At 48.1% G+C, this 24,548-nt stretch overlaps 1 protein-coding gene across 2 annotated transcripts; it reads right to left on the reverse strand.

Annotated features, from left to right (window-relative positions):
• Window positions 1-587: 587 nt before the first annotated feature.
• On the reverse strand, window positions 588-24,292 carry LOC133359192 (GTPase Era, mitochondrial-like). 2 transcript variants are annotated; one of them, XM_061577616.1, is made up of 12 exons: window positions 24,147-24,292; window positions 23,413-23,556; window positions 21,019-21,146; window positions 20,130-20,207; window positions 18,106-18,152; window positions 16,849-16,910; window positions 15,307-15,425; window positions 10,635-10,940; window positions 8,302-8,451; window positions 4,932-5,012; window positions 3,209-3,373; window positions 588-2,820 (listed from the first exon to the last, which is right to left on the reverse strand). In XM_061577616.1, the coding sequence occupies exons 1-11, from the start codon at window positions 24,274-24,276 to the stop codon at window positions 3,251-3,253; spliced, it is 1,368 nt and encodes a 455-aa protein (XP_061433600.1). In that variant the 5' UTR covers window positions 24,277-24,292; the 3' UTR covers window positions 588-2,820; window positions 3,209-3,250. The 2 variants fall into 2 exon arrangements, with proteins under 2 accessions (XP_061433600.1, XP_061433599.1); XM_061577615.1 differs by having other exon boundaries at window positions 588-3,373.
• Between the last annotated feature and the right edge of the window lie 256 nt (window positions 24,293-24,548).

Consider the following 24,548-nt stretch of genomic DNA (forward strand, 5'->3'; position numbering starts at 1 on the left):
CCCACCCCTCCCAGCCCCACCATCCCCACCAAGACCCTCCCCTCCCCACCCAGCCCCTCCCCCTCCCCACCCAGCCCTTACCTGCACGACGGACGGATGGACACAATAATCCCGTGGGCTGGTGTAACCAGGAGTTTCCTACCAGGATGATGTATGCCACTAAACCCGAGTACAGCAAAAGTCCTCGGTTAACGCGAGAGATGCGTTCTGAAAAAAGTGCCGCGTTTAGCGAAGAAAAAAATAAATTCGTTAAGCGAAAACTATTTCCCCCATCATGTAATGATGAAGTTTCACGATGGACGATGCACACGCAGTAAGAGAGCGGCACAAACACCTGAGGGTACACCATACTCTTTGGTTCTTTCGGTAAAGTCACGTAGGTATAAAAGAAATCACGTTTCGGGCGCAACACAAGCATCCGTCATCAGGTGGGAAAAAGCATGGCCTGCTGCTGATGATGGACGCTTGTGTTGCGCCCGAAACGTCGTTATTTATTTTATTTCATATTATACCTACGTGACTTTCCTGCATCATTCCGCGTACTCTTATCATCACCCTCAGCCGCACGTCTAAGTAGTTCGTCGCTGACCGCGCAGAAACATGAAGCGCGCGTTCCGCTTAGCGCGAAAAGTGTTTGCCCCGATCGAAGAACGGCGTGACGGCGAATACCGTGTTGTGTGAACGCACGTTAAGCGATGACTTACCGTATGCGGTTTAAACTTTCGGTCGTTTTTTTAACCCACTTCCCGTGATCCAATCGAGCTGACATTTTGCACACAGTCTCGTTGTGCGAGACAATTAATGTTCGTGAAAAAAATTTTCCCAAAATTTTACACTTTTTAGGACAAAAATATTATATTTAATTACCAATTGCTTAATGGTGCAATGCAATCATCTGATCCCATAGGTGACAGCCATCTCAAGCCAGCGGACGAGAGGACTCTAGCCGCCACGCATATAAAGGATTTATAGTGAAAAACTTTGTTTTTACGGGTTATACTTATTAATATTCCCACCGACAACATTTCCATGTTTTTTTGTTTTTAAATTCTTTTAGATGTTTTTTTTTATTGTAAGACCGCGTTTTTGTACAGTAGTTCAGAGTAACATTGCAGTTAAAATGATAAGGCTAATTAATGCACATTTGATAAGTTAGCATTATAGATTGCACAGTAATTTAGGGAAACTACCTAAATGTAACAGGAGTATCATTCGCATATGATAAACATAAATCATCGATTCTCACCCCCTCTGGAAAGACATTTTACTTCGGTGTAAAAATTTCCATTATATATTACTTAAAATAATCGAACCCATGTCTGCAGTGATGGTCACGGGTATTCAGAGTAAATTATAGCAGAGTTGGTACAGACAGGACCAGGTGTTGGTTGTCACAGGCAGTCACGGGCTGGTATTGCTAATCACAGCTGTCAAGGGCAGTCACTGGCAACGTATCGATGTGACGACTGATCGAATAAAGTCAATTGTTGCACTCGCAATACACACGCATCGAATCGCGTGCAGAGAACTGACAATTTACGACGTATGCGGATTGCATGCCGTTACATTTAGGTTTCATAGCGAACAAAACTAGACGAGAAACATGGCGTGTGAGGAATTATACAAACAAGAGATGGTAAAAACGAGACAAAGATTTGATCCTTTGATTGAATCGCAGGCGTGAATTTTGACAATTCACAGACTGCCTGCGGAGAGGGTGGGTGAAACCTTCCCCCATCGTCAGGGATGTTAACGGGGCTGCAGTTAGTCGCTGCGAGGATGGTGCTGCAAGTCACTGGGCCGATTCACTGGCGGTCACGTGCGTGACGAGGTGAAGTGGAATTTCGGTTGTTCTAGCTGCCCCGCATAATCTTATACAGCATCAACAACACGCTTCACTTTGCAACTCCCCTCTCACGTGGATTGCATGGTGTGCCGTGGTGTCTTCTACACGTGCTGCTGCTGGTGGTGGTGTGTTTTACCCTGCGTTCGAATTACACCGCTCATTTTCTTTACCGACACAGTTCGCACTTCTCGGCGTTTGTATGTCCATATGCACAACTTATTTCGCACCGTACGTAGCCAACCGTGCTAATCGAAGGTGTTACCACCACCCACCTCCCAAGATAGATCCATCCCAGAGCTAAGCTATGTGCAGTGGCGCGTAATCAAGATGTCACGAAGTCTATAGCAGTAGTGACCAATACCTGAAATGCGATCGCAAAAAATTTTGAGGATCTCAGGACAAATCAGAACGGACACTTACATAAGCAAAAGACAATTTCATGATGGCCGATCACATTCAAAATCCCTAAGAATTTCTACGTTGAAAGAAAGGATAACTTTTACCAATAAATGGCGCTAGTACTTTGCGTCTGTAATCTATTGGCAATTTTTGGAGATGGCTTTCTGGTGGATCACGCAGCCCTGCTGAGATCCACCAGAATCGATCGTAGTGCTTGGTGTTATTGGCCACCGCTGGCGTACGGTTTTGGTGGTCACAGCGATGATGGTGACGATGACGACGATGACGACCATAGTGGTCAAGCGTTCCTTCAAATACAATTGCTCAAACATCCCAATATAGGACCGCTCATGAAAAAGTGTCTTGCACATTGTGACGACGGTGATGGTGGTCACTGCCGGCGTTACCAGCGGACAAGCGGGCATGACGAGTCACAGGCGAGAAGCTGGTAGTCACGCAGGCATGGGGCTGCGGCCGCCAAGGCTGCCGTTGGTAGTCACGGGAGGTCACAACGTGTCACACGATGCAGCTGTTTGGCAGTCGCGGGGATGGTGAAGGAGTAGTCTTGAGCAGAGGTCGCAATCGGGTACCCGATACCCGTACCCTACCCCCCGATACCCGGCTACCCGTACCCGGCCGGGTACGGGTACCCGTTTGCGACCCTGGTGCGGCCGGGTACGGGTAAGGGTAGGCCGTGAGTCACTGGTGAGTAACTGTTTGTCACTCATTTCCCAACGTCTTGTTTCTTCTCACAATTCAAGTTCCTAGAATCAACCCACACGCGCCTGCAACATGGCTTCATCCCAGAGGTCGCAATCGGGTACCCGATACCCGTACGCTACCCGACACCCGGCCGGGTACGGGTACGGCCGGGTACGGGTACCCGTTTACGACCCTGGTGCGGCCGGGTACGGGTAAGGAATCAAAACCCGTTTGCGACCTCTGCTCTTGAGTAGCCACGAGGCTGCTGCTGCTGCTGCTGCTGGTGGTGGTCGTCACAGGCGATCACGAGATGAGCTTGACGGAGAGGTTGAGCCGCACGTCGCACATGAAGAGGGAGCTCAGATCCCACTGAGCCAAGCGTGACACGGCCGCCACGCACGCTCCTCCACGCCCCAGCAGCATCCGCTGCAGCAACGGCAACAGCAGACGTACACAATATAGCACGCACAACGCAGCATCTTGTACAGCACCAACAAGGCCAATAATCACGTGTCGCACATTAAGGCACTCGCGACAGCAAAGATAACAATTGCACTGGTCAACACTTTTTCTGGCAAGAGGTATTCCAACGGGTTTAATGTGATTTTGGGGTGCCGATTCCAAATCTGGTATCAGTTTTTGTCTATCACATCAGGTTTTTGAGATATCAAAGATTGCATTTTAAATAAAAGCTGCAGAAGAAAAATATTAAATAAATGTGGATATCTACATAAAATGATATTATAAACACACTATCCTAAAAATACTGCACCATATTTTAACACTAAAGCAGTCACTGACTCGCAACAACTTGCAATCATAAGTGACAGAGTTAATTTCGGGTAAAATCATTGAAAATGGGGTATGCCGATAGCATAAATATTAACCCGTAAAAACAAAGTTTTTTTACTATAAATCCTTTATATGCGTGGTGGCTAGAGTCCCCTCGTCCTCTGGCTTGAGATGGTTGCCACCGATGGGTCAGATGATTGCCTGCCACCATTAAGCAATTGGTAATTAAATATCATATTTTTTTCCTAAAAAGTGTAAAATTTTGGAAAAATATTTTCACCAAAATTAATTGTCACGCACAACGAGTCTGTGTGGAAAATGTCAGCTCGATTGGATCACGGGAAGTGGGTTAAAAAACGACCGAAAGATTTGCAAGGTCCTAAGCAAGCAAGCAAGTGAACTTAATATAAAGGATTTAAAAATATGATGTGATAGAGCAAATCTGAGATCAGATTTGGAATCAGCACCCTGAAATTAGTTTTAAAACAGCTGCAAAAGTCCAGGCCAGAAAAAAATGTTTTTTTTTTTGTTGACCAGTGTTATAAGACAACGTACTCGACAGGACCCAACAAACCATCCGTCACAACAGCGGTGGCCAATAACACCGCCAGCACTGCGATCTGGCTGACGACGATGATGATGATGTCAATGATGTCATAAAGCCCTGCCCATGACCTCCCGTTCAGCGGCACACATGGGAACTAATAGGTGAGCGAGGCTTTTTTTTCTCGTGTTATTCGATTGTTCGTGTATTGTACTGGATAATGGTTAGAGTGATCCATTATTTAAATATTTCGATGGCCCAGCACGACAATATTGAACTTGCTATAACGATGACAATGGTAGCCTTATGACAGTCGCCATACGACACACGGTGCACTAATGTGGGTCATGTCGGTGACGACGTGGGGATAATGCTGGCGATGGTGTGGTGATGCCGTCGGTGAGGCCGGTGATGTTTACCGCTGGTGATGTCAGTGATGCTGGTGACATCGCTGATGGTGGCACTGTTCGTGACGATGTTGGTGATGGTGTTATTATCAGTGAAGGTGGCGATATCAATGACGTTGGCGATGTCAGTGATATTGGCGGTATCGGTGATGCCAGTCATTTCTGGTGAAGTCTGTGTTGCTGGTCATGGTGTTGATATCGGTAACGTGGCCATGTCCGTAATGTCGGTGATGTTACCAACCATGTGGGAGTTCTTGGTGACGGTCAGCTGCTGGATGATATGCAGCTCCCCACTGGGCCCCTCCTCCCAGTGCAACACGCTCTGTGTGGACAAACGTCACGGCGTTAGTGGGGCCAGCTTCTCAGTGGCCCCATGTGGCCACCGTGAATCACCTGTGCAAGACGAAACCCAGAACCAGGGGCTCGCATCCAAGCACTCCAAGGTGTTGTGTATATAAACTTAATTTGGAGCTTTCGTGACTGCAGGAATTACTCTTTGGTTCTTTCGGTAAAGTCACGTATAAAGATAAAATAATAAATTAAATACTAGCATACGACGTTTCGATTGCAACACAAGCAATCATCATCAGGTATAAATGAAATAGAAACACAAATCTAGTATACTTAGAAATGTAATGTAATACAACAGAGAGTCGGATAACATAACAGTCAACACCCTACCTGGTTGATTACGTTCTTCCTGAGAATGCTAAATTTGTATATCTGTGCGTGTGGATTTATATTTTCAGATTGTTTAGTTTATTTGGCTGCTTTAAATTTCCACCCGATAATCCACTTTGTTGAGCCATCGTATGTGGCCAGGTTGCTTCTGAAAAATAAGGGCGAGCGCTTGTGTTGCGTTCGAAACGTCGTGATTTATAAAAAAATTATTTTATTTCTACATACGCGACTTTACCGAAAGAACCAATGAGTGGAGCAATTCCTGCAGTCACGAAAGCTTCAATGCTAGATTAATCCACCTCTACGGGCAGGTTGTCCTTACAATTCTGTCCAAAACATATTTTTCCCTGTGTTGTCTTCTCTGTGTATGTGTAGTGGTGGTATTGACGTGCGCCGGCAGTGATGGATCACGGGGCGCGGGGTTGGGCACGCGATGTGGGCGTGGCATGGACGCGCGCGCCGGTGGTGAGGCGCGCTCACACAAGCTGGGAAAAGAGGATCGTAGCGAGTGCGCAGTGATTGGTCAGATAAGTGGGTACTCTCAGCGACGTCCGCAGGAGGGGTATAAAGGGGGACGCGCGAGAGCACTCGTGGTCAGTGTTAACCAGTTGAAGACCGAAGACGGGGTGGAGGAGGTAGGGGCCCTGTGTGGCTCGGAGCCGAGACTGGGGGGACCGTAGTCCGACGCCCGTGTGGGTCGGGACGGTGGTACCCAGAGCCGAGACGGGCACCCCGGCTGGGTGTGTCCCGGAAGGCTACAGGGCGTAAGAGCCCGTGTCAGTACAGCTGAGTGGGTGTTGGTCACCCGTGTAGCTGAGTGGGTGTTAGTCACCCGTGTAGCTGAGTGGGTGTTGGTCACCCGTGTAGCTGAGTGGGTGTTAGTCACCCGTGTAGCTGAGTGGGTGTTGGTCACCCGTGTAGCTGAGTGGGTGTTGGTCACCCGTGTAGCTAAGTGGGTGTTGGTCACCCGTGTAGCTGAGTGGGTGTTAGTCACCCGTGTAGCTGAGTGGGTGTTGGTCACCCGTGTAGCTGAGTGGGTGTTGGTCACCCGTGTAGCTAAGTGGGTGTTGGTCACCCGTGTAACGAAGTTGTAGCTGAGTGGGTGTCCGTCACCCGTGTAGCTAAGTGGGTGTTGGTCACCCGTGTAACGAAGTAGGGTGTTAGTCATCCGTGTAACTACAAGTTGGTGAAAATAAAGAGTGTGCTACCCGTGAAGTCGTCTCCTGCCGAGTTACTACTTTACATATGTATCTCGACTTCTTGTAATTTTACTTCGATATTTCGTTTACCGTGTTTGGTGTCTCCGTTTTCGTTAGTTTCCCATGTGCTTTCTCCGTTTTCGTTTTCCCATGTGTTTCCCCCCATTTGTTGGCCTGCATTGGTATTTGCATGTCCATGCACGGTTTCCCTTCCCTTCCCCCACCTCTACAGCCGAAAGAAGTCCCTGTACGTTATCCCTCCGGGCGGCTTTCTGTGTGTGCCTCTCCATGTGTGTATGTCTCTCGGTGTGGTGTTGCTCCTTGCGTCCCTCTGTACTACCCTAAACACCTTTCCCTGTGCGTCTTCTCTGTGTATGTATCTCTGCTACCTTGTACATCGTGTCTGTTCACGAGTCATTATCCTCCGTTTACATTGGTGTGTTCAGCCCAGAAGATGAACACAAGATTTAGCAGTCTTTTGAAATGCGTGGTCAACCAGGTTTAGTGTCTAACTGTGTTGTTGGCCGACCGGGTTGCATCGCGTTATGTTTCTAAGGTTTGCCGAGTTCGCGTCTCTCATCTTCTTGCTGTATTTGCCTCCGTGCAGTTTGCCGTTCTCTGTGTGCTCTGTGTGTGTGATGTCCCTGTGTGTGATGTCCCTGTGTGTGCTCTGTGTGTCATGTCCCTCTGTGTGTTCCCTCGCTGTGTAGTTTACGCCATTTTCACCTGAGGACCAACGCTTGTGTTGCGTTCAAAACGTCGTGATTTATTTTATTTTTATTTTATTTCCACATACGTGACTTTACCGAAAGAACCAGTGAGTATAGCTCAGTGGGCTTTACCTGGTAAAATAAAAAGTTTAGTTTTTTGTGATGTACTTACCTTTCCTATCCTTTGCACTCCTATCGTGTTTTTGTATTATTTGTTGTTGTAACCCTCTGACCTGTCATCACTTGACATTTATGAAAAAAAAGCTTTATAGCTCATCGGATTCCTCCAGCATAAATAAAGATTTCTGATCATGTATAGGTGGAGAGTCGTGCGGCGATTAGCGTGCCGTGCTATGAATCCCACAATCCGACTTCGATTCCCGCTCACGGCCACCAACAACAGTGACGAGATTATCCCAACCGGTCCTGGGCCTTCCGATGTCAACTCAGCCACACACACGAGTACCTGGCGCAGCGGTGTGTAAAGCATCGCCGCTGCGGATACAAAGGCTATTGTGTGGTGCTGGCCACACTCACCCCCTCGAATGCCGTGCCAGCCTTCAGCACTTTCCCCTACAGTCTGTTGAGCAGAGGTCGCAAACGGGTTTTGATTCCTTACCCCTACCCGGCCGCACCAGGGTCGCAAACGGGTACCCGTACCCGGCCGTACCCTTCCCCCTACCCCTACCCGGCCGGGTACGGGTAGGGTACGGGTATCGGGTACATGATTGTGACCTCTGGGATGAAGCCATGTTGCAGGCGCGGGTGGGTTTATTCTAGGAACTTGAATTGTGAGAAGAGACAAGACGTTGGGAAATGAGTGACAAACGGTGACTCACCAGTGACTCACGGTCTACCCGTACCTGGCTGCACCAGGGTCACACAAACGGGTAACCGTACCCGGCCGGGTACGAGTAGCCGGGTATCGGGTAGGGTACGGGTATCGGGTACCCGGTTGCGACCTCTGCTGTTGAGGCTATGCGCGGGGGGGACCTTTGTGTGTGTGTTGTGTGTACTTCACCTGCTTGATGAGGTAGGGCACCTCCTGTGGGAGCACCTCGAGCAGCCGCGCTCGCACGGCATCGAGGCTCAGCTGCATGGGCGTCTGATCGGTGAGCACGGAGCTGTGGAACCGCCACGGCGAGGCGCGGGCCCGCGACAGCAGATAGCCCTACTCATGCGCACACAGAGACAAAGGTCCCCCGAATAGCATGCGACAGACTGTTGGGGCAAGTGCTGTTAGCGAGCACCTATGGAGGCCGGCAAGGCACACGAGGGGGTGGGTGGCCGCCACCACGCCCGACCGCCTTTGTCTCCCCAGTGGCGAAGTTTTACACACCGCACCGGGTACTCATTTGAGGCCGAGTCGGCCTAGGGGAGGCCCAAGACCGGTTCAAATAATAAACACTGGTGTTGGCCGTCAGCCTTAACATACTTTTGATGCAAGTGCTTTAAGTGAGCGCCTATGAAGGCTGGCATGGTATACACACACATATACACAGTAACAGTGCCTCATCGGTGTACAATGGTAGCTATCCGTACACACACACACATATACTTGCACGTACAACACAGACTAACACACGAAGACACGACACATACAGACAAATGTAAATACATCGTAACACACACACATAGGTGCAACAACAACAGCTAGTTCTACATATAGTCACTGGGTCAAGTGTTCTCCACAAGCAATTATTATTCATAATAACGATTTACATTTATAATGCCCAGTCTTCGTTCACTCTCAAAGAGAGAACGACTCAGAGGCGCGAGGAACCACAGACAAGCGGTGCGGCAGCCACACGCCGAGCCGACGCCAACAATTGCCCAAGGTCTTCGGTCCTCTCTATATCAAGATGTTCACGGCCAATTAATGAGCATTTACACGTGGGAGGAAACCAGAGCAGCGGGAGAAAACGCACGTGTGCGAGGGGGCAAACAATCTATCCCGTACGGGTGGAGCAGGTGGAGTCCACGTTTTTGTTGTACAGTAGAACCTCTGGTAACGAACGCTTCTGACCACGACCAAATCGGGTTGCGACCAAAAAATTCACAAAATGTTTGAATCTGGTCACGAACACAAACTCGGGTGGCGATGAAACACGGCCGCGGCCGATTTCCCCTTCCGCGCCATTTTTTTTGTAAGCGCCAAATTTCCTGTCGGTCAGACGTGCGCTCATTCTTTGTGAGCGAAAGCGCTGAGTAAGTAAATCGCTAACATAAGAACCTCTTGCATCATTCATACGATGATTCGGTGAAGTAAACGTTTATACGATATTATGGTGAATGCTTCCAAAAACAATACTGTACCCAAATATTACTGTTAACTTACTTTCAATACAAACATGAATTGCTCATACGAATATTCTCTCTCTCTCTCAGACTCGACCGACTGATGTAGCAGACGAAACAATCATCTTGTTGAACGATTCTAAACCTTGAAGCGGCAATGTTAGTTTTCTCTGTTCAAGGTTTTTTCAGTGTTATTCAATGTTTTTACATTTAGTTTATTATTACACTGTGACTTCTATGGCATAATTTAACTATTTTTGTGCTTAAAAATCTTTAAAGAACAATATTTATATACAGTTCGTAGGAGTCTGGAATGGATTTATCGTATTTACATACATTCCAATGGAGAAATTAGGTTTGAGTCACAACCAAATCGGGTTGCGACCAAAGTTATGGAACGAATTATGGTCGTGACCAGAGGTTCTACTGTACTGCCTTCTCCTGGCGGGCCAGGGTATGGCACCTCCTCAACGCTCACGGGAAGGAAGATCCACCAATCCTCGCCGGTAAGGTGCACGAGGTTTAAAGGCTTGCAACCGCACTCGGCTGCATTTTCCGAATTAAAAAGTTTGCCTACAGCCCGAGTTACTCATTTAACACCGAGTCGACCTTGGGGAGGCCCAGGAAAGGTTCAGATAACACATACTTGAAAACGTTCTCCGACGTGTTTTCCCATTTTGCCACGAGTTGTTTCGTCACGATGCCCGATGTTTCGCTCCACGTCCAAGCACATGGAGCAAAACGTTGCGACATCGAGCGCCTATTCAGCCCCGTTCTCACAACAACAACAACCGCCATTCGCCACTAAGTGGCGGTGACGTCACCACGACGCTTGTGCCAGGCCAAGTGCACCTTGAGGCCACGTGAAGTGTCGAACGCCCGCTGGCAGGAGGTCACGGGGCAGACCCAGGTGCCACGGGTCGACTGACCGAGATGACCGAGATGACTGGCTGATGCACCACCTGTGCCCCCTACTGTGCCAACTTGCTGTGCATTAGCCACCCGGCGCTCTGCTCGTTGTTGTTCTCACACACACACATGCACACGCGTGCTCACCCTCAGTGTTTCAACTTCGTCGCCGTTGAGCGCCGACACCATGAACACATCGTGGAAGAATGACCGAGGCGCCTTGCCATGGCACCGAGGCCTCGTCACTTCCTTGGGAGGCTCCGCCCCTTGCTGCATAGGCTCCGCCCCTTCCTGCAGAGGCTCCGCCCCTTCCTGCAGAAGCTCCGCCCCTTCCTGCAGAGACCCCGCCTCTTCCGCAGCCACGCGTTTATCCCTGGCGAGGGCAGCGGTGACGTCGTAGCTCAGCGCCTCCGTGATCTCCAGAAGATCGCTCTTACCCTTGAGGATGTCCACCTACACCACACGGGGTTGTCGAGACGAAGTTTTGTTCATCGCACAATAGCAATTTTCATGACACGATGTTTATTGCAATACAATGATACCTTCATTCGTGAACTGACTCTGGTCGTAAACTGAATTGGTCGTGAACCGAGGCACATTTTCCCATAGGGTTCAATGTAAAGCCGGTTAATCCGTTCTGACCTTTTTTTTTGGTTTTTGAAGCACAAAAATATGAAACAAATTACAATACACATTAGTACTGTACAGTATAGTAATGTATAAAGAGAGAACACTAACCTTGCTTGAGATGACTTCAGTAAGCACTCAAACGGGTGAACTGTACAATACAGTAAGTACAGTATTGTACAGTACAGTAGTACAGTACAGTACTGTATGTGCTAAAAAGCACACCAAAAAGCAAAAAGTCACTGAAAGTGTCTTCACAGTACTCACAGTACTTCTTTCTGTGTCTCTTCTTCTCTCCACGATCTTCCTACAGGAAGTCACGACCATGTGACAGCCTGGAAATAGCATTAAAATGGCCGCGGCTCCTGTTCGTGAACCGAAGCGGAGTTCGTGAACTGGAGCATATTTTTATGAAATTTTCTGTTCGTGAACCGAGTTGTTCGTGAACAGAAGCGTTCGTGAACCGAGGTATCACTGTATGTTCTATAACTTTGTAACTGAATTCCAGTTTAACGCGTAGCCTTTCGCAACCAATATTATCCGTAATACGGGGGATTTTTTGGGGGGTTAGATCGCGTAAATATGTCCTTAACTCACCACCACCCGACACGGCCAATTAGTAAGGATTGTCACGTGAACAAAAAGTGCCAAGTAGTCTACTACTTCAGCAAACCACCGGTATGTTGGGAGAGTAAACCCACAACATTTACAATTTGAGAATGACGTTTCGCTCATGAATACAACCAGCTTCATCATGCGATTCAACAGGCGCTTATGGCAAATTGCCTGTTGAAACTGAATTTATTGTTTTTACTGCAGTTCACTCAACTTCAGCCAGCCATAAATCATTCCAATTTCACAATCTCTATCTCCATATATATAAGGCAAAGTTGGGAATGTGTGTGTGTTCAAAATGTTTAGCGTACTTCCCGACACGCAACAAACTGGAAATTTGCCATGTGGGTACCTTCCAGACTGTACACCATGCAGCAATTATAAAAACACACTTTTTTTGTGGGGGGGGGGGGGGGGAAGCTCAATAATGCATTTATTTTTTGCACGGCAAGTGAGCTGTGACGTCACATCTGTCACGTGACCCTCGCACGTGGAAGCGTAACGCATTGCGGTGTAGTGGTTAGCGCCACGCCGCGCTACGAACCCGGCAACCCGAGTTCGATTCCCGCTCACGGCCACCACCGGTGACGATTATTTCAACCGGTCCTGGGCCTCTCCTCGGTCGACTCAGCCTCAAACAAGTAACTGGTCTGCTGTGTGAACATCGCCACTGGGGAGACCAAGGCGGCCGGTCGTGGTGAATCCAAGTGCCGGGCGAAGCCGGGTAGTACAGCTAGTCACATATAACAGCGGTCCCCAACCCCCGGGGCTGTGGACCGGTACCGGTCCGTGACCTGTTAGGAACTAGGTCGCACAGCAGGAAGTGAGCGGTGATTCCGCGCGTGGCCCGCCCATTATTTTATTTACCACTTCCATCCGTGCCTCTTTCCCGTACTGCGCACTCGCCTCAGTCACAGTGTTGTTAAGCCAACAAGCTGCTAACCCCTAGTAGCCAAAATTTGTAAAAAAACAAATGTCGCTGGAGAGCTTCTTTGAAAAGGGGGAAAGAGCCAATGGTGAACCCCCCCCACCCCCACCCACCCCCACGGTCCGTGAAAAAATTGTCTTCCACGACACCGGTCCCTGGTGCCAAAAAGGTTGGGGACCGTTGACTTATAACACACACACACAGTTATGTAACGACCATTTCCGTCAAGTTCTGAAATACGTTGCAAAGCACCCATTTAATGGTGGGGAATCATTGCGTGCAAGGGTGCAGGAGGGGAGGTGTTGCCCGTATCACACCTGGCCACCTCATCGACCAAGCACGGGTAATTCACTCACACTGATTGGCTGAGCCAATCCAGGTGATCCCCAGGTGACATCACCACTTTCCAGCGATATGTTCCATGGCCAGGTATCAAACCCAGGTAACTTGGATGACGCCAGCAGCGTGTCAACTACTATGCCATCAACAGTGGTTCGGTTTGTTGGTGGTAGAAAGAGCTGCCCGTATAGCTATTAGCAGACTACTGGGGCAAAGTGCTGTTTGCGAGCACCTTTCAAGCCAGGCACGGCACACGAGGCGGGTGGGTGGCCAACACCGCGCGCCTTTGTGTCCCCAACGCTGATGTTAACACACCGCACCAGGTACTTGATTAAAGCTAACCGGCCTAGGTGAGCCCAGAACCAATTCACCCCTCTTTAAGGTCGTGAGCGGGATTTTATCTCGGATTGACAAATATGTAAATACAGTGCGCCGACCACTACATGACAGGAATGCACACTTATACACAAACGTTAATACTACATACAGACAAATACGCAGCGCTGTTGAATACGATTTGTGGCACAATCACTAAAAGCATTATGGACAATTCACGGTATCCATTATAGTGAGTGGCCTTGAAAATCACGTAGTGGGTATACTCCTATAAACACATTCCTGAGGAGGGAGCTGGTAGGAACGTTGGGTTGCTCGGTCAATGGCCAGGGTCAACGGCGGCGTGGTGTATTCCGCAAATATGCCCGACTGTGAGGGCGGGCACAAGCCAGCGTGAGTAGGTTAAACGTTGAGTTTTATAAGGGCACCACGGGGTGACCAGCCCCTCCCCACCCAGCCCCACCCCTCCCACCCCCCATCCAGCCCCACCCTCCCCACCCAGCACTCCCCACCCTCCCCACCCAGCCCCTCCCCACCCAGTCCATCCCCTCCCCACCCAGCCCCTCCCTCCCCACCCAGCCCCTCCCCACCCTCCAATCTCCACCCAGCCCCACCCCTCCCATTTTTGGATGCACGACGGACGGACACAATAATCCCCTGTGGGCTGGTGTAACCTGACGATTCATACCAGTATAAATATTGAATGAGCGGTTTTTATGCAACCTCTAAAAGTAAAAAAATGTAAACAATTTGAAAACCGCATTTCCTTAAGCTTTTAAATTAAACAGCATGCTGGCTGGTTATCAGCTGCGTCACCACACTGCTCAGGTATGCCACGTGCCAGGCAGTCCTAGTTTTGCACCATACTGTACAGTGACTATTGTGCCAATGTATTGTTGCGTTCCAGGAATGGAGTGTGGTTGCCGGTGGTTTCCGTGTTGGTATTTTTACATTGACATTTATGTATAAGCTACATATGGAGTTTTGTAAAAACCCTTAAGTCTCCGCTTATCACGGGGTTTGAATTCCTGAAAATTGCAGCGTAAAGCAAATTTGCATTAAAGTGGGAGTCATTTTCCCATAAGGAATAATGGCAAAGGTGGGGATGCCGTTCTAGTCCATAATTGTATTGTTTTTGTTTGACAGTACACCGTTTGACATGTGTTGTGTTTATATAGTACTTCTATAGACACAACACCCACTCATTGTTAAAGGATTGAAAAGGATATTTCACGCGATAAAGTTCACGATTGCCGAGATGACGCTACAATCACACAGACACTGGAACAAAGACTGAGCTAGAGGAAGGTGCGCCTCGTATCGCAGAGCCCATCAGAGCTACAGTACCAGCTCCCAGGCATCACCGAACGATGCCGCCAACACCCACGCCACTCAGAAAAGTCACCTGCCATGCGCAGGCTAGACTCGCGTTATCGCGGGCGCTGCGTGCGTTAAGCGAAACACATTCCAAAAAAGTAAAAAACGCGGAGTGTGAACGCCAACACGTTGAAATGGGGATGTATTGTAACTGGGGCATCCCAACTTTGAATTAGCCCAGTAATGAGGACTAACTGTAGAATGGTGATATTAACATTTTACGGTTCCAATGACGCACGTGTACGTCATGATCAGTCTTTCTTCCGAGGCCATGCAGAAGGGCGTGTGGCAGTTTGGCGCAAGCTATCGTAGAGTGCGGACGTGTCACTACAGTTCTCCGCGGTGAGTACAATGTCTTTAAAAAGAGTCGTGCTAGGCCTCTCTAAATAAAATCAATGCCGAACCGCTCGCGCGTTCCGAGATTCAGCAGTGAACGGGACCCCCACCCTGCAAATTTCAGATTTCTCGGAATGGGAAAGGGTTAACGTACGTGTGCAGCGTGTTGGTGGTATAATCGCGTGATGTGGCGTGGCGTATTCATAGCTACGCGTGGCCTCGTCAAAAACGAGTGACGTGTCTCCGTTTTCTTGCACTCACCTTGTTCAGCACCAGGACGCTGGGAAGCTCTGGGTTTTTGCGGAGGCAGTTTAGGGTCTGGGCGTCGAGCTGACATCGCGTTTTCAACCATGGGTCCGACACGTCCACGCACACCAACACTAAGAGAACACAAACACGTGTCCCCCCCCCGTGTAGCCTTAAGACTGTTGGAACAAGTGGTATGGTCCAATAACCACACCTGGCTGCCTTTATCTCCACAGTGCTGATGTTTACACAAACCACGGTGTGCTCGCTGCTAATTTCAGGCCGAGTCTAAGTATTCATAATAAAAGTTTTTTGCGTTAGATCGCGTGTCGTAACCAAAAATGTGTGTGTTAACAAATGTTAAATTTTGATTTAAAGCTTTCGTGACTGCAGGGATTCATCTTCTTGGTTCTTTCGGTAAAGTCACGTAGAAGGGAAGTAATAAAATAATAAAAATAAAACATAATAAAATTATTCTCACGACGTTTTGGCCACAACGCAAGCAGCCGTCCTCAGGTGAAGACCAGGTCTGTCGGGGAGACAGCGTCTGAATGCTACCATCTACTTCCCTTCTACGTGATTTTACCGAAAGAACCAAGAAGATTAACAAATGTTGTGGATATACTCTCCAACACACCGGCGCGCTGAAGTCGTTACTAATTGACATGTTCTGTTCGCGTGACAAACATTATCGGTTGTGTCTGGTGGTGGAGGGTTACGACACATTTATACTTACAGCGATCTAACTCAAAAACCTAGATTATATTGATTGCGGAAGCCTATGTGTTAAACTGAGTTTAAGTAGCATAAGCCAAATATGTTTAGATATAATTGACCACTATTGTTGTGCTCGGCCAGGAATAAAACTCAGCTCTGTGGGTTCGATATAGTCCACGAACCACTACGTCAATCTCCCCTCCCATCCCCCCATACACAAAGTCAAACACCCCCTGTATAGCCCCCCACTGTATGGCCATACAGACTGCAGAAGCAAATGCTGTTTGCGAACACCAAGGCCACCCATCGAGAGTTCTTCTATTCACGATGCAGCCACAGTAGTAACCATATGAAACTGAGCGATTGTCCCATTCATTTTAACACGTAGGCTTTCGCGACCAATATTATTCATAATAAAGGTTTTTGGGTTAGATCGCCGTTATTTATAAATGTGTCGTAACCCTCCACCACCCGACACGCCCAAACAGTTAAAAAAAAGTGTCACGTTGACAAAAGACTAATAGTTCACTACTTTAGCCCACCGGTGTGTTGAAGAGTGAATCACCATCATTTAAAATTTCGAGTACGACGTTTCGCTGGTAATTACATCCAGCATCATCGGGCAATTTGCCAGAATGGCGAGGACCTCCACTTGCTCCCGGTCTTTAATAGAGCAGCACGGTGACGTCATCTTTCATTCAAGAAGATTCGTCTCATCCGATACTGAACCGATCATTAAATTTGTAGCAGGTTAATTTTATCCAATGACGAGCCCTTCATAACCTAGCGCTCGCACGCAGACACCGCGAGTGCACGGTGGCGCGTACACATTGTCCGTACCCACATCCGCTTGCTCGAGAGATGCTTGAGGATCCTTGGTGAAAGAAGGAGCCAGCCCATGTCTGCGAAAAGACAAGGACAAAACGATAAAGATTCTCAGCGTAGCCTTTAATAGACTGTTGGGCAGAGGTCGCAATCGGGTACCCGATACCCGTACCCTACCCGATACCCGGCTACCCGTACCCGGCCGGGTACGGGTACCCGTTTGCGACCCTGGTGCGGCCGGGTACGGGTACGGGTACGGGTAGGCCGTGAGTCACTGGTGAGTAACTGTTTGTCACTCATTTCCCAACGTCTTGTCTCTTCTCACAATTCGAGTTCCTAGAATCAACCCACCCGCGCCTGCAACATGGCTTCATCCCAGAGGACGCAATCGGGTACCCGTACCCGAAACCCGGCTGGGTACGGGTACCCATTTGCGACCCTGGTGCGGCCGGGTATGGGTAAGGAATCAAAACCCGTTTGCGACCTCTGCTGTTGGGACAAGTGTTGTGAGTGAGCACACGGCAAGGCCCTCTATGGCACACGACGGGGTGGTGGGGCCCGGGGGCACGCTTGGTTGCCTTCGTTTTCCCAGGGACGATGTTAAAATGCTACGCCAGGTACTTGCTCATTTAAGGCCGAGAAAGCATAGCCGTTTCAATGATGTCACTTGCTGATGTTAGCGATAGCCGAGATTCGAACTAAAGTTTGTAGCACAGTGCCCTAACCACTGCTCCACTGCTCCCCACATACAAAAGCACGTATGTATTGATGTTTTGTATGCATACAAATGGCCAAACACATTCATGAAAAGAAAGATACATTGATACTTTTCATGATAAATGACGTTTACGTTATTGCAGATGTACATGCGTATTGTATATATATACGCACACAAAGACCCTCTGTGGAGCCTTCACAGACTGTAGGGGCAAGTGCTGTTAGCAAGCACCTAAGAAGGCCGGCACGGCACACGAGGGCGTCGGTGGCCAGCACCACGCCTGACTGCCTTTGTCTCCCCAGTGGCGATGTTTACACACCACACCAGAGCTTCAAATGAGTACTAGTCGACCTCGGGGAGGCCCAAGACCGGTTCAGATAAAATCACTGGCGTTGGCCGTAAGCAGGAATCAAACAAAGGTCGCTGGGTTTGTAGCGCAGTCCACTGACCAGTGTCAACACTCCACACACGCACTGTGCTTTGCGATGTGTGTTGGACGCACAGTATTGCACGCGCTGTCATACATTGTGTGCGTGTTGTGTACTGTGCGTTACCGTTTGGAACGAGAGGGACTTGTCAGACCAGGCGTGTCCAAGAGCACCTTAATGCATAGAACACAAGACGGTAACACATTGAGATAATCGGCCTTCGTGAGTAGTGGAGTACATGTCCGTACGCAGAACCCCAAATAAGCAGCGTACTGTGTGTTTATTGCATTAAAATAGATGCATTACGCAAGATATTTAAACACAGTGTAATGACGTGTTCAGATCAGTTTTCTGCACAGCTTAAGTCTGCAAAAGTTGCAGGGTAGGTCCCCCGTTGAATCTCAGAACACGCAAATGGGAGCCCGAGTACATTTTCCGACATGAAGACATAGCAATATAAATGATAACGTACATTCATGCCAAGTATTATTGAACAGAATCGGGAGAAAAACCGATGACGTAAATGTACGTCTTAAGACCCTTGGGGGCCAGTGTCAAAAGGACGCACACATAGTAACCCCCCCCACCAGCCACCATGCGTAGGTCCTACGCCCCCCCCCCCCACATGTTAACCACTCCACGTCCCCCCCTCATTTTACCCACACCCCTCACGTATTTATTTCAATAAATGTTCAGCCAACCCTGGAGCATCCTAACAATGAGCTCTGTAAATAAGGACTGGGCACAACTTGCATCACCTGGCAGTTTGTTTACTGTTGGATTGGGAAAGTGAATAAAGGAAATTAAAAAAATATTAAAATTTGCATTATAAATATAAATTCAAGCGTGTGCGGATGAAGGAGTGGTCATGTGACCGTTTGGGCCCGTTGAGCGGGCCCTTTGGTAATGTGTAACTGCTGAACTACGGTTAATATGTTTATGAAAAAAAAAATCTTTTGTACGATTTCATACAATTTTATGAAATATTTCTACAGTAGTTTCAAGGTAAAATTGCTGGTAAACTGTAAGGCTCTCGTCAATGTAAAGCCTCTGAGTTAGCATTTGTGCTTTTAGCTTTCTGACACACCTCCACTTTACATCTGTGAATAAAGAGCTTCATAGCTCATCGGATTTATCCAAAATAAATATTCTGATAAGGTAATATTGCAATTTACAACCTAGTTTTTTCGATAAATTAAATCATACATTACCCAAAAACTCAGGTTCTAATTTAAGGCTGCGTCGACCTAGGAGAGGCCCAGGACCCTTTCAAATATTAGCCTCTGTTATTGATCGTGAGCGGGAATCGAACACGGGTGAAAGGGTTTATAGACCGCCCATGCATATGTTTCAGTACGTGTATATTAACGATGTGTGCAAACATAAGTACCGTATTAATATGGCCAATTCATAAGCTATCAGAAGAATCCCATAAATGTCTATGGAGATTCCAGTATTCATTCGTATGAATAGGAGTCTAGTGGTAATTTAAGGTATCTCCACTCGACTGCACGCTTTGACAATTCTCCCAAAAAAATACTGGACAATCCGCAGTTCCAAGTCTCACCATTCTGCGAGCAATCTTAATCTGTTCCAAGCAATGCCAGGTGAGTAATCGTGACATTTGATACTCGTGTTTATACCAGTGTGTGCACGAATGAGAGGTCATGTGAGAGTGTGTGTTTATGAGTATAAATGCACGAGTCTGTTTATACGTGTCTGCTTGCACGATGAGTGTGTGTACGTGGGTAATGTGTCCCAAATGGGAGCGTAGCGGCAGCGTAGCGGTAGGCACGCTGCACTACGAACACGGCCAACAGAGTTCAAATCCCGCTCACGGCCAAAATCGGTGGTGATTATCTAAACCGGTCCTGGACCTCCCCTCGGTCGACTCAGCCTCAAATGAGTATCTGGTGCGGTGTGTAAACATTGTCACTCGGGAGACAAATGCGGCCAGGCATGGTGCTGGCCACCCACCCCCCCTCATGTACCGTGTCGGCCTTCGTAGGTGTTTGCTAACAGCACTTGCCCCAACAGTCGATTGAGGCTATACGGGGGATCTTTGTATTTGCATGTGTGTGCATGTGAGATTGTGTATATGAATTAGTGTTCAGAGTGTATATGAGCATGTATGAATGAATGGCTCTTACGATCTGAGCATCATCTTCCGTGAGGACTCCAGCAGACGTACAGCGAGTCGTGTGAACTTTTCTGGACACACCGAAAACCTACACATTCGCCCACACACAAAATACACACGTGCGCAAATACACACGCATTAATATGTAAACGTACACACTCAAAGAATAAAACAGTGGCAGTCATTCATGCTCTGCGCAATTAACCCAGCGACCTAAATTTTATTCCTGGCTACACCGCAGTGCACGAACCACAACATAAATGCTTCCCAAAGACAAAGCCTCCCTGTATAGCCTTTAACAGGCTATCGCGTGTTGTTAGCAATCGCTTATGAAGGTCGACACGACCCACGAGGGGATGGGTGGCCAACACCATGCCCAGTCGCTTTCTTCTCCCCAGTGGTGATATTCGCCACTGTTATTGGTCATGAGCGGGAATGAAACTTGGGTCGCCGGGTTCGCAGTGCAGTGCGCTCACCACTACACTACCACTCCCCAAGACAAATATCCCCCATATAACCTTTAATAGACGCTTGGAGCAAGTGCTGTTAGTGAGCACCTATGAAGGCTGTCATGGCACCAGAGTAGGTGGGTGGCTAGTGCCATGCCCAGCCGGATTTGTCTCCCAGTGGTAGTGTTTACACACTGCATTAGAAACTAATTTGAGGATGAGTCGACCTAAGGGAAGAGGCCCAGGACCGGTTCAGATAATCGTCACTGGTGTTGGCCGTGAGCGGGAATCAAACTCGGGTCACCAGGTTCGTAGCGCCGTGAGCTAACCACTATACTACTGCTCCCCACACATTTACATACACGTGTGCGGGCACGCACACGTAACACACTCACTCAAACTTATACACACATGCACACATAGGTAGCAGGAACCCACACATGTGTGTACCTTCCTGCCCAGGATTTGGTTGGCGAGTGTGGATTTGCCAGCGTTGGGGGCGCCTATGATGGCGACGCGGAGAAGACGAGGGCAGCTTGGCTGATCCGGGGTCAGCGCCATCTGAGCTGCGTGGGCATCTTCATTCACATGCGCATACACAGCATACAGCATCAATTTAGACACAAACAATATCTATGACACATATAAACACACCACAGCTGATAACAGCCTTCATGTGTCACTAAGTGAAGATGTCACACAATGCTTGTGCCATGCTAGGTGCACTTTAGGCCACCGACGTATCCAAAGGCTTGCTGAAAGGTCATGGGACCAGACCCAGGTGTCATGGGTTAATGGACCTGACAAATCTTCTTGGTTCTTTAAGTAAAGTTACGTAGAAGGGAAGTAATAAAATAATAAAAATAAAACAGAATAAAATAATTCTCACGACGTTTCGGCCACAACGCAAGCAGCCGTCCTCAGGTGAAAACCAGGTCTGTCGGGGAGACAGCGTCTGAATGAAACAGCACACGAGCTTGGAGCGTCTATTTAAGCTGGGTTGGGAGGGGGGGGAAAGGGTGCTTCGACAAAATAATTTGCATATCAAGAGGAATTTAGCATATTTATGGGAAATGCAGGAATGTGATTAGTACTACATATGCCCGTGCGTTATGCAGGATTAGCAGCATCAAAGGCAGGGGATATGGGAAATGCAGGTATGTGAATAGTACTACATATGCCCGTGCATTATTCAGGACTAGCAGCATCAAAGATAGCTGGCAGATGCACCAGCTGTGATTCCCACTGTGCCAACTTGCTTCGTTTTTGACACCCGGAACTCCGATCGTTGTTATATACGTTACTCCTCCAGCCTCCATTGTTGTTGTCTCCTAACTGCTCAGTAGCGTATTTCACGAGCCTCTTCCACAGAGGCAGATCTTGACATCGATAGTGCCAGTCATAGGCAAATACAATCAGCTCAAATTATCCTGTACTACATCAAGCTATCTCTGCTGTAGTCCGTGCTGTGCCTATTCAGCCCACTCTATCTGGCCAAACTGAAACTGCTTGCGCATGCAGTTGCTGGGTTTGAGGTCAACAAAACCCACTCAATTGAGCCTCTCCAGCCAGAGGAGCTCACGGATAGGACCATGTCCAGATATATCTAGGATCCGTGAGCTATTCACACAATCCAGCAAAGTAAAACCAAGATGGATTGTTGACAGGCTAGCCTGAATGTTCCAAGCTGGAGCTGGTGTAAAGGGGTTCATGCAAACGTCGAGATGAGAGGGCAAAACTGTGGCCGAGAAGACCCGAAGAAGTTGGGTGCATTAACCACACTCACTCGCTTGTGGTAGAAGACGGATGTGAGCGATGCCGTGGGGGGGGGAAGAATTACTTTAGTCATCTGGTTACCCTCATGGCACGCTCACATCCACGACAGTGACTAATGAGAGCACTCAGACGGGTGCGATGGGCCTGGCAATCCCGTCAACGTCAACTACCAAAGGATAACCGAGAAATCCATCTAAGTATGTGTCACAAGTGCAGTGGGGACGTGGCTCTTTTGACGAACTCTAGCCAAACTGAAATCTCACTTTTGCCGTTAAAGAGGGGTATGCTAAGCTGCCGATTTTTAGGATAACTTCATTTGCAATTGCATTTGACATATCCGTATATGTTCAGATAGAAGTACAGTACAAGTCACGCTACAACTTTTTAATGTTTCTTTCACTGAATTGCAATTGTACTATGATGAGTCAAAGAATAATCTGCTCGCGCTGACTTGCCTTACAAGGAATTCATGATATAACGTTAATATATGTTCGTGCAATATTTTAGATTTCTCATTGGACGTAATTTCTACTCGATTTCTATTGACTTTATTGCTGTTTTCTTTTGCGTTTTTCATTTTGGAGACCCAGGTCACTTGCAAAATGAGTTGATGCTAATCTCTTGAGAAGTCACCTGGTTAACAAAAATTAACCTGAACTTGACATTAATCTACACAGGGCAGGAAAACGGCAATAACTAGGAGTGACTCTTCTGAATTATAGAATTGAAAGGGGGATGTGGGAACATAGTGATGAGGTGTAGAAAGCCTCGAATCCCAGACTATTGTGGGCTAGGCTTCCCGTCAAGTTGAGGAATGGTGTTGGTGGCTTCCAACCCCACCAAAAATTAACATTCACGGAGAAATGCCGGCAAGGCTGCCGAATCATGCTTCAAATTACGTCCTGTCCCAGCATACACAGTATGCTGAGTATATACTCAGCATACAGTAACTACAATGTGCTGTATGTGTAAACTGCATGTTTGCTCAGGATATACTTTGTGTGTTTCTGTCCACTGTGGGTGTATTGTGTATTCTGTATATACAGTGTACAATGTGTATGTGTGGACCTGGTAAAGCGCTGACGCTCAGCGAATTTGCCAGAGGGAGGCTGCCCTGTGCTGGCCCGTGGAAGGCGCTGCCGAGTACAGAGAGCTTCACCTTGTCCTCCTCATCCCGGCTGGCTCCGGCTCGCACAGCATAGCAGGCACACCCTGACGGCACATACACACACACGCACCAGCTAAAGATTGTATGGACTGTTGGCGCTAGTGCTGTTAGCGAGCACCTATCAAGGCCGGAACGGGGGTGATGTTTAAAACATGGCACCAGGTACGTATTTGAGGTCGAGTCAACCAAGGGGAGCCCCAGTACAGGTTCATATAATCGGCACTGAACTCGGGTCGCCGGGTTTGTAGCGAAGTATACTCTTCGTTCTTTCGGTAAAGTCACGTAGGTAAAAAATTGAAATTAAAATTAATAAAAAATAAAATAAAAATCACGACGTTTCGGAGGCAACACAAGTCTCCGTCATCAGGTGGGACCGTCACAGCCAGATTTGCTGCATTATTTTAATTAATTTTAATTTCATTTTTTTACCTACGTCACTTTACCGAAAGAACTAAGAGTATGAATCGTTGCAGTCACGAAAGCTTCAAATCTAGAATTTGTAGCGAAGCTCCACACTCTGACGCGCACTGTACGAACACGTGCACGCACGGACTGTGCACGTGTGTGTGCACACACGCACTGTGCATGTGTGTGTGCACACACGCACTGTGCGCACACACACTGTGACACGCACTTGGTGTCGCGCCGGGGCGTCCCGCGGCGAGAAGAAGCTGGGACACGAAGCGAGAGGACGCGAAGCGGTGGGACGCGAGACGCGGCGACACGAAGCGGGCACACACGACCAGGGCCATGGGGGCGGCCATCGCGGAACCGGTTCCTGCGCACCCGGCAATGAGATCCGGATCCCATAAAGTGACAGAGAGCCCAGTTACCCGGATGTTGAGATCCGGGTCCCATAGACTTACACACAGACCTATTCTAAGGTTTTTTCGGTAAAGTCACGTAGGTAAAACATAAAAATTAATAAAAGTAAAATAAAATAAAAATCACGACGTTTCGGAGGCAACACAAGCCGAAACGTCGTGATTTTTATTTTACTTTTATTAATTTTGATTTTTTACATACATGACTTTAC

Source organism: Lethenteron reissneri, chromosome 64 (assembly GCF_015708825.2).
Source record: "Lethenteron reissneri isolate LAM-NWPU_2019-01 chromosome 64, ASM1570882v1, whole genome shotgun sequence".
NCBI classification, from domain to species: Eukaryota; Metazoa; Chordata; class Hyperoartia; order Petromyzontiformes; family Petromyzontidae; genus Lethenteron; species Lethenteron reissneri.

What these genes read in the sequence shown, in the direction of transcription:
- LOC133359192 (XM_061577616.1), bottom strand. Translation starts at nt 24,276, where the DNA reads ATGGCCGCCCCCATGGCCCTGGTCGTGTGTGCCCGCTTCGTGTCGCCG. An exon ending in ACGCCCCGGCGCGACACCAA is followed by an intron (nt 23,557 to 24,146) that starts GTGCGTGTCACA and finishes ATGTGCCGTCAG; the next exon opens with GGTGTGCCTGCTATGCTGTG. An exon ending in TGCCCTACCTCATCAAGCAG is followed by an intron (nt 5,013 to 8,301) that starts GTGAAGTACACA and finishes TTGTCCACACAG; the next exon opens with AGCGTGTTGCACTGGGAGGA.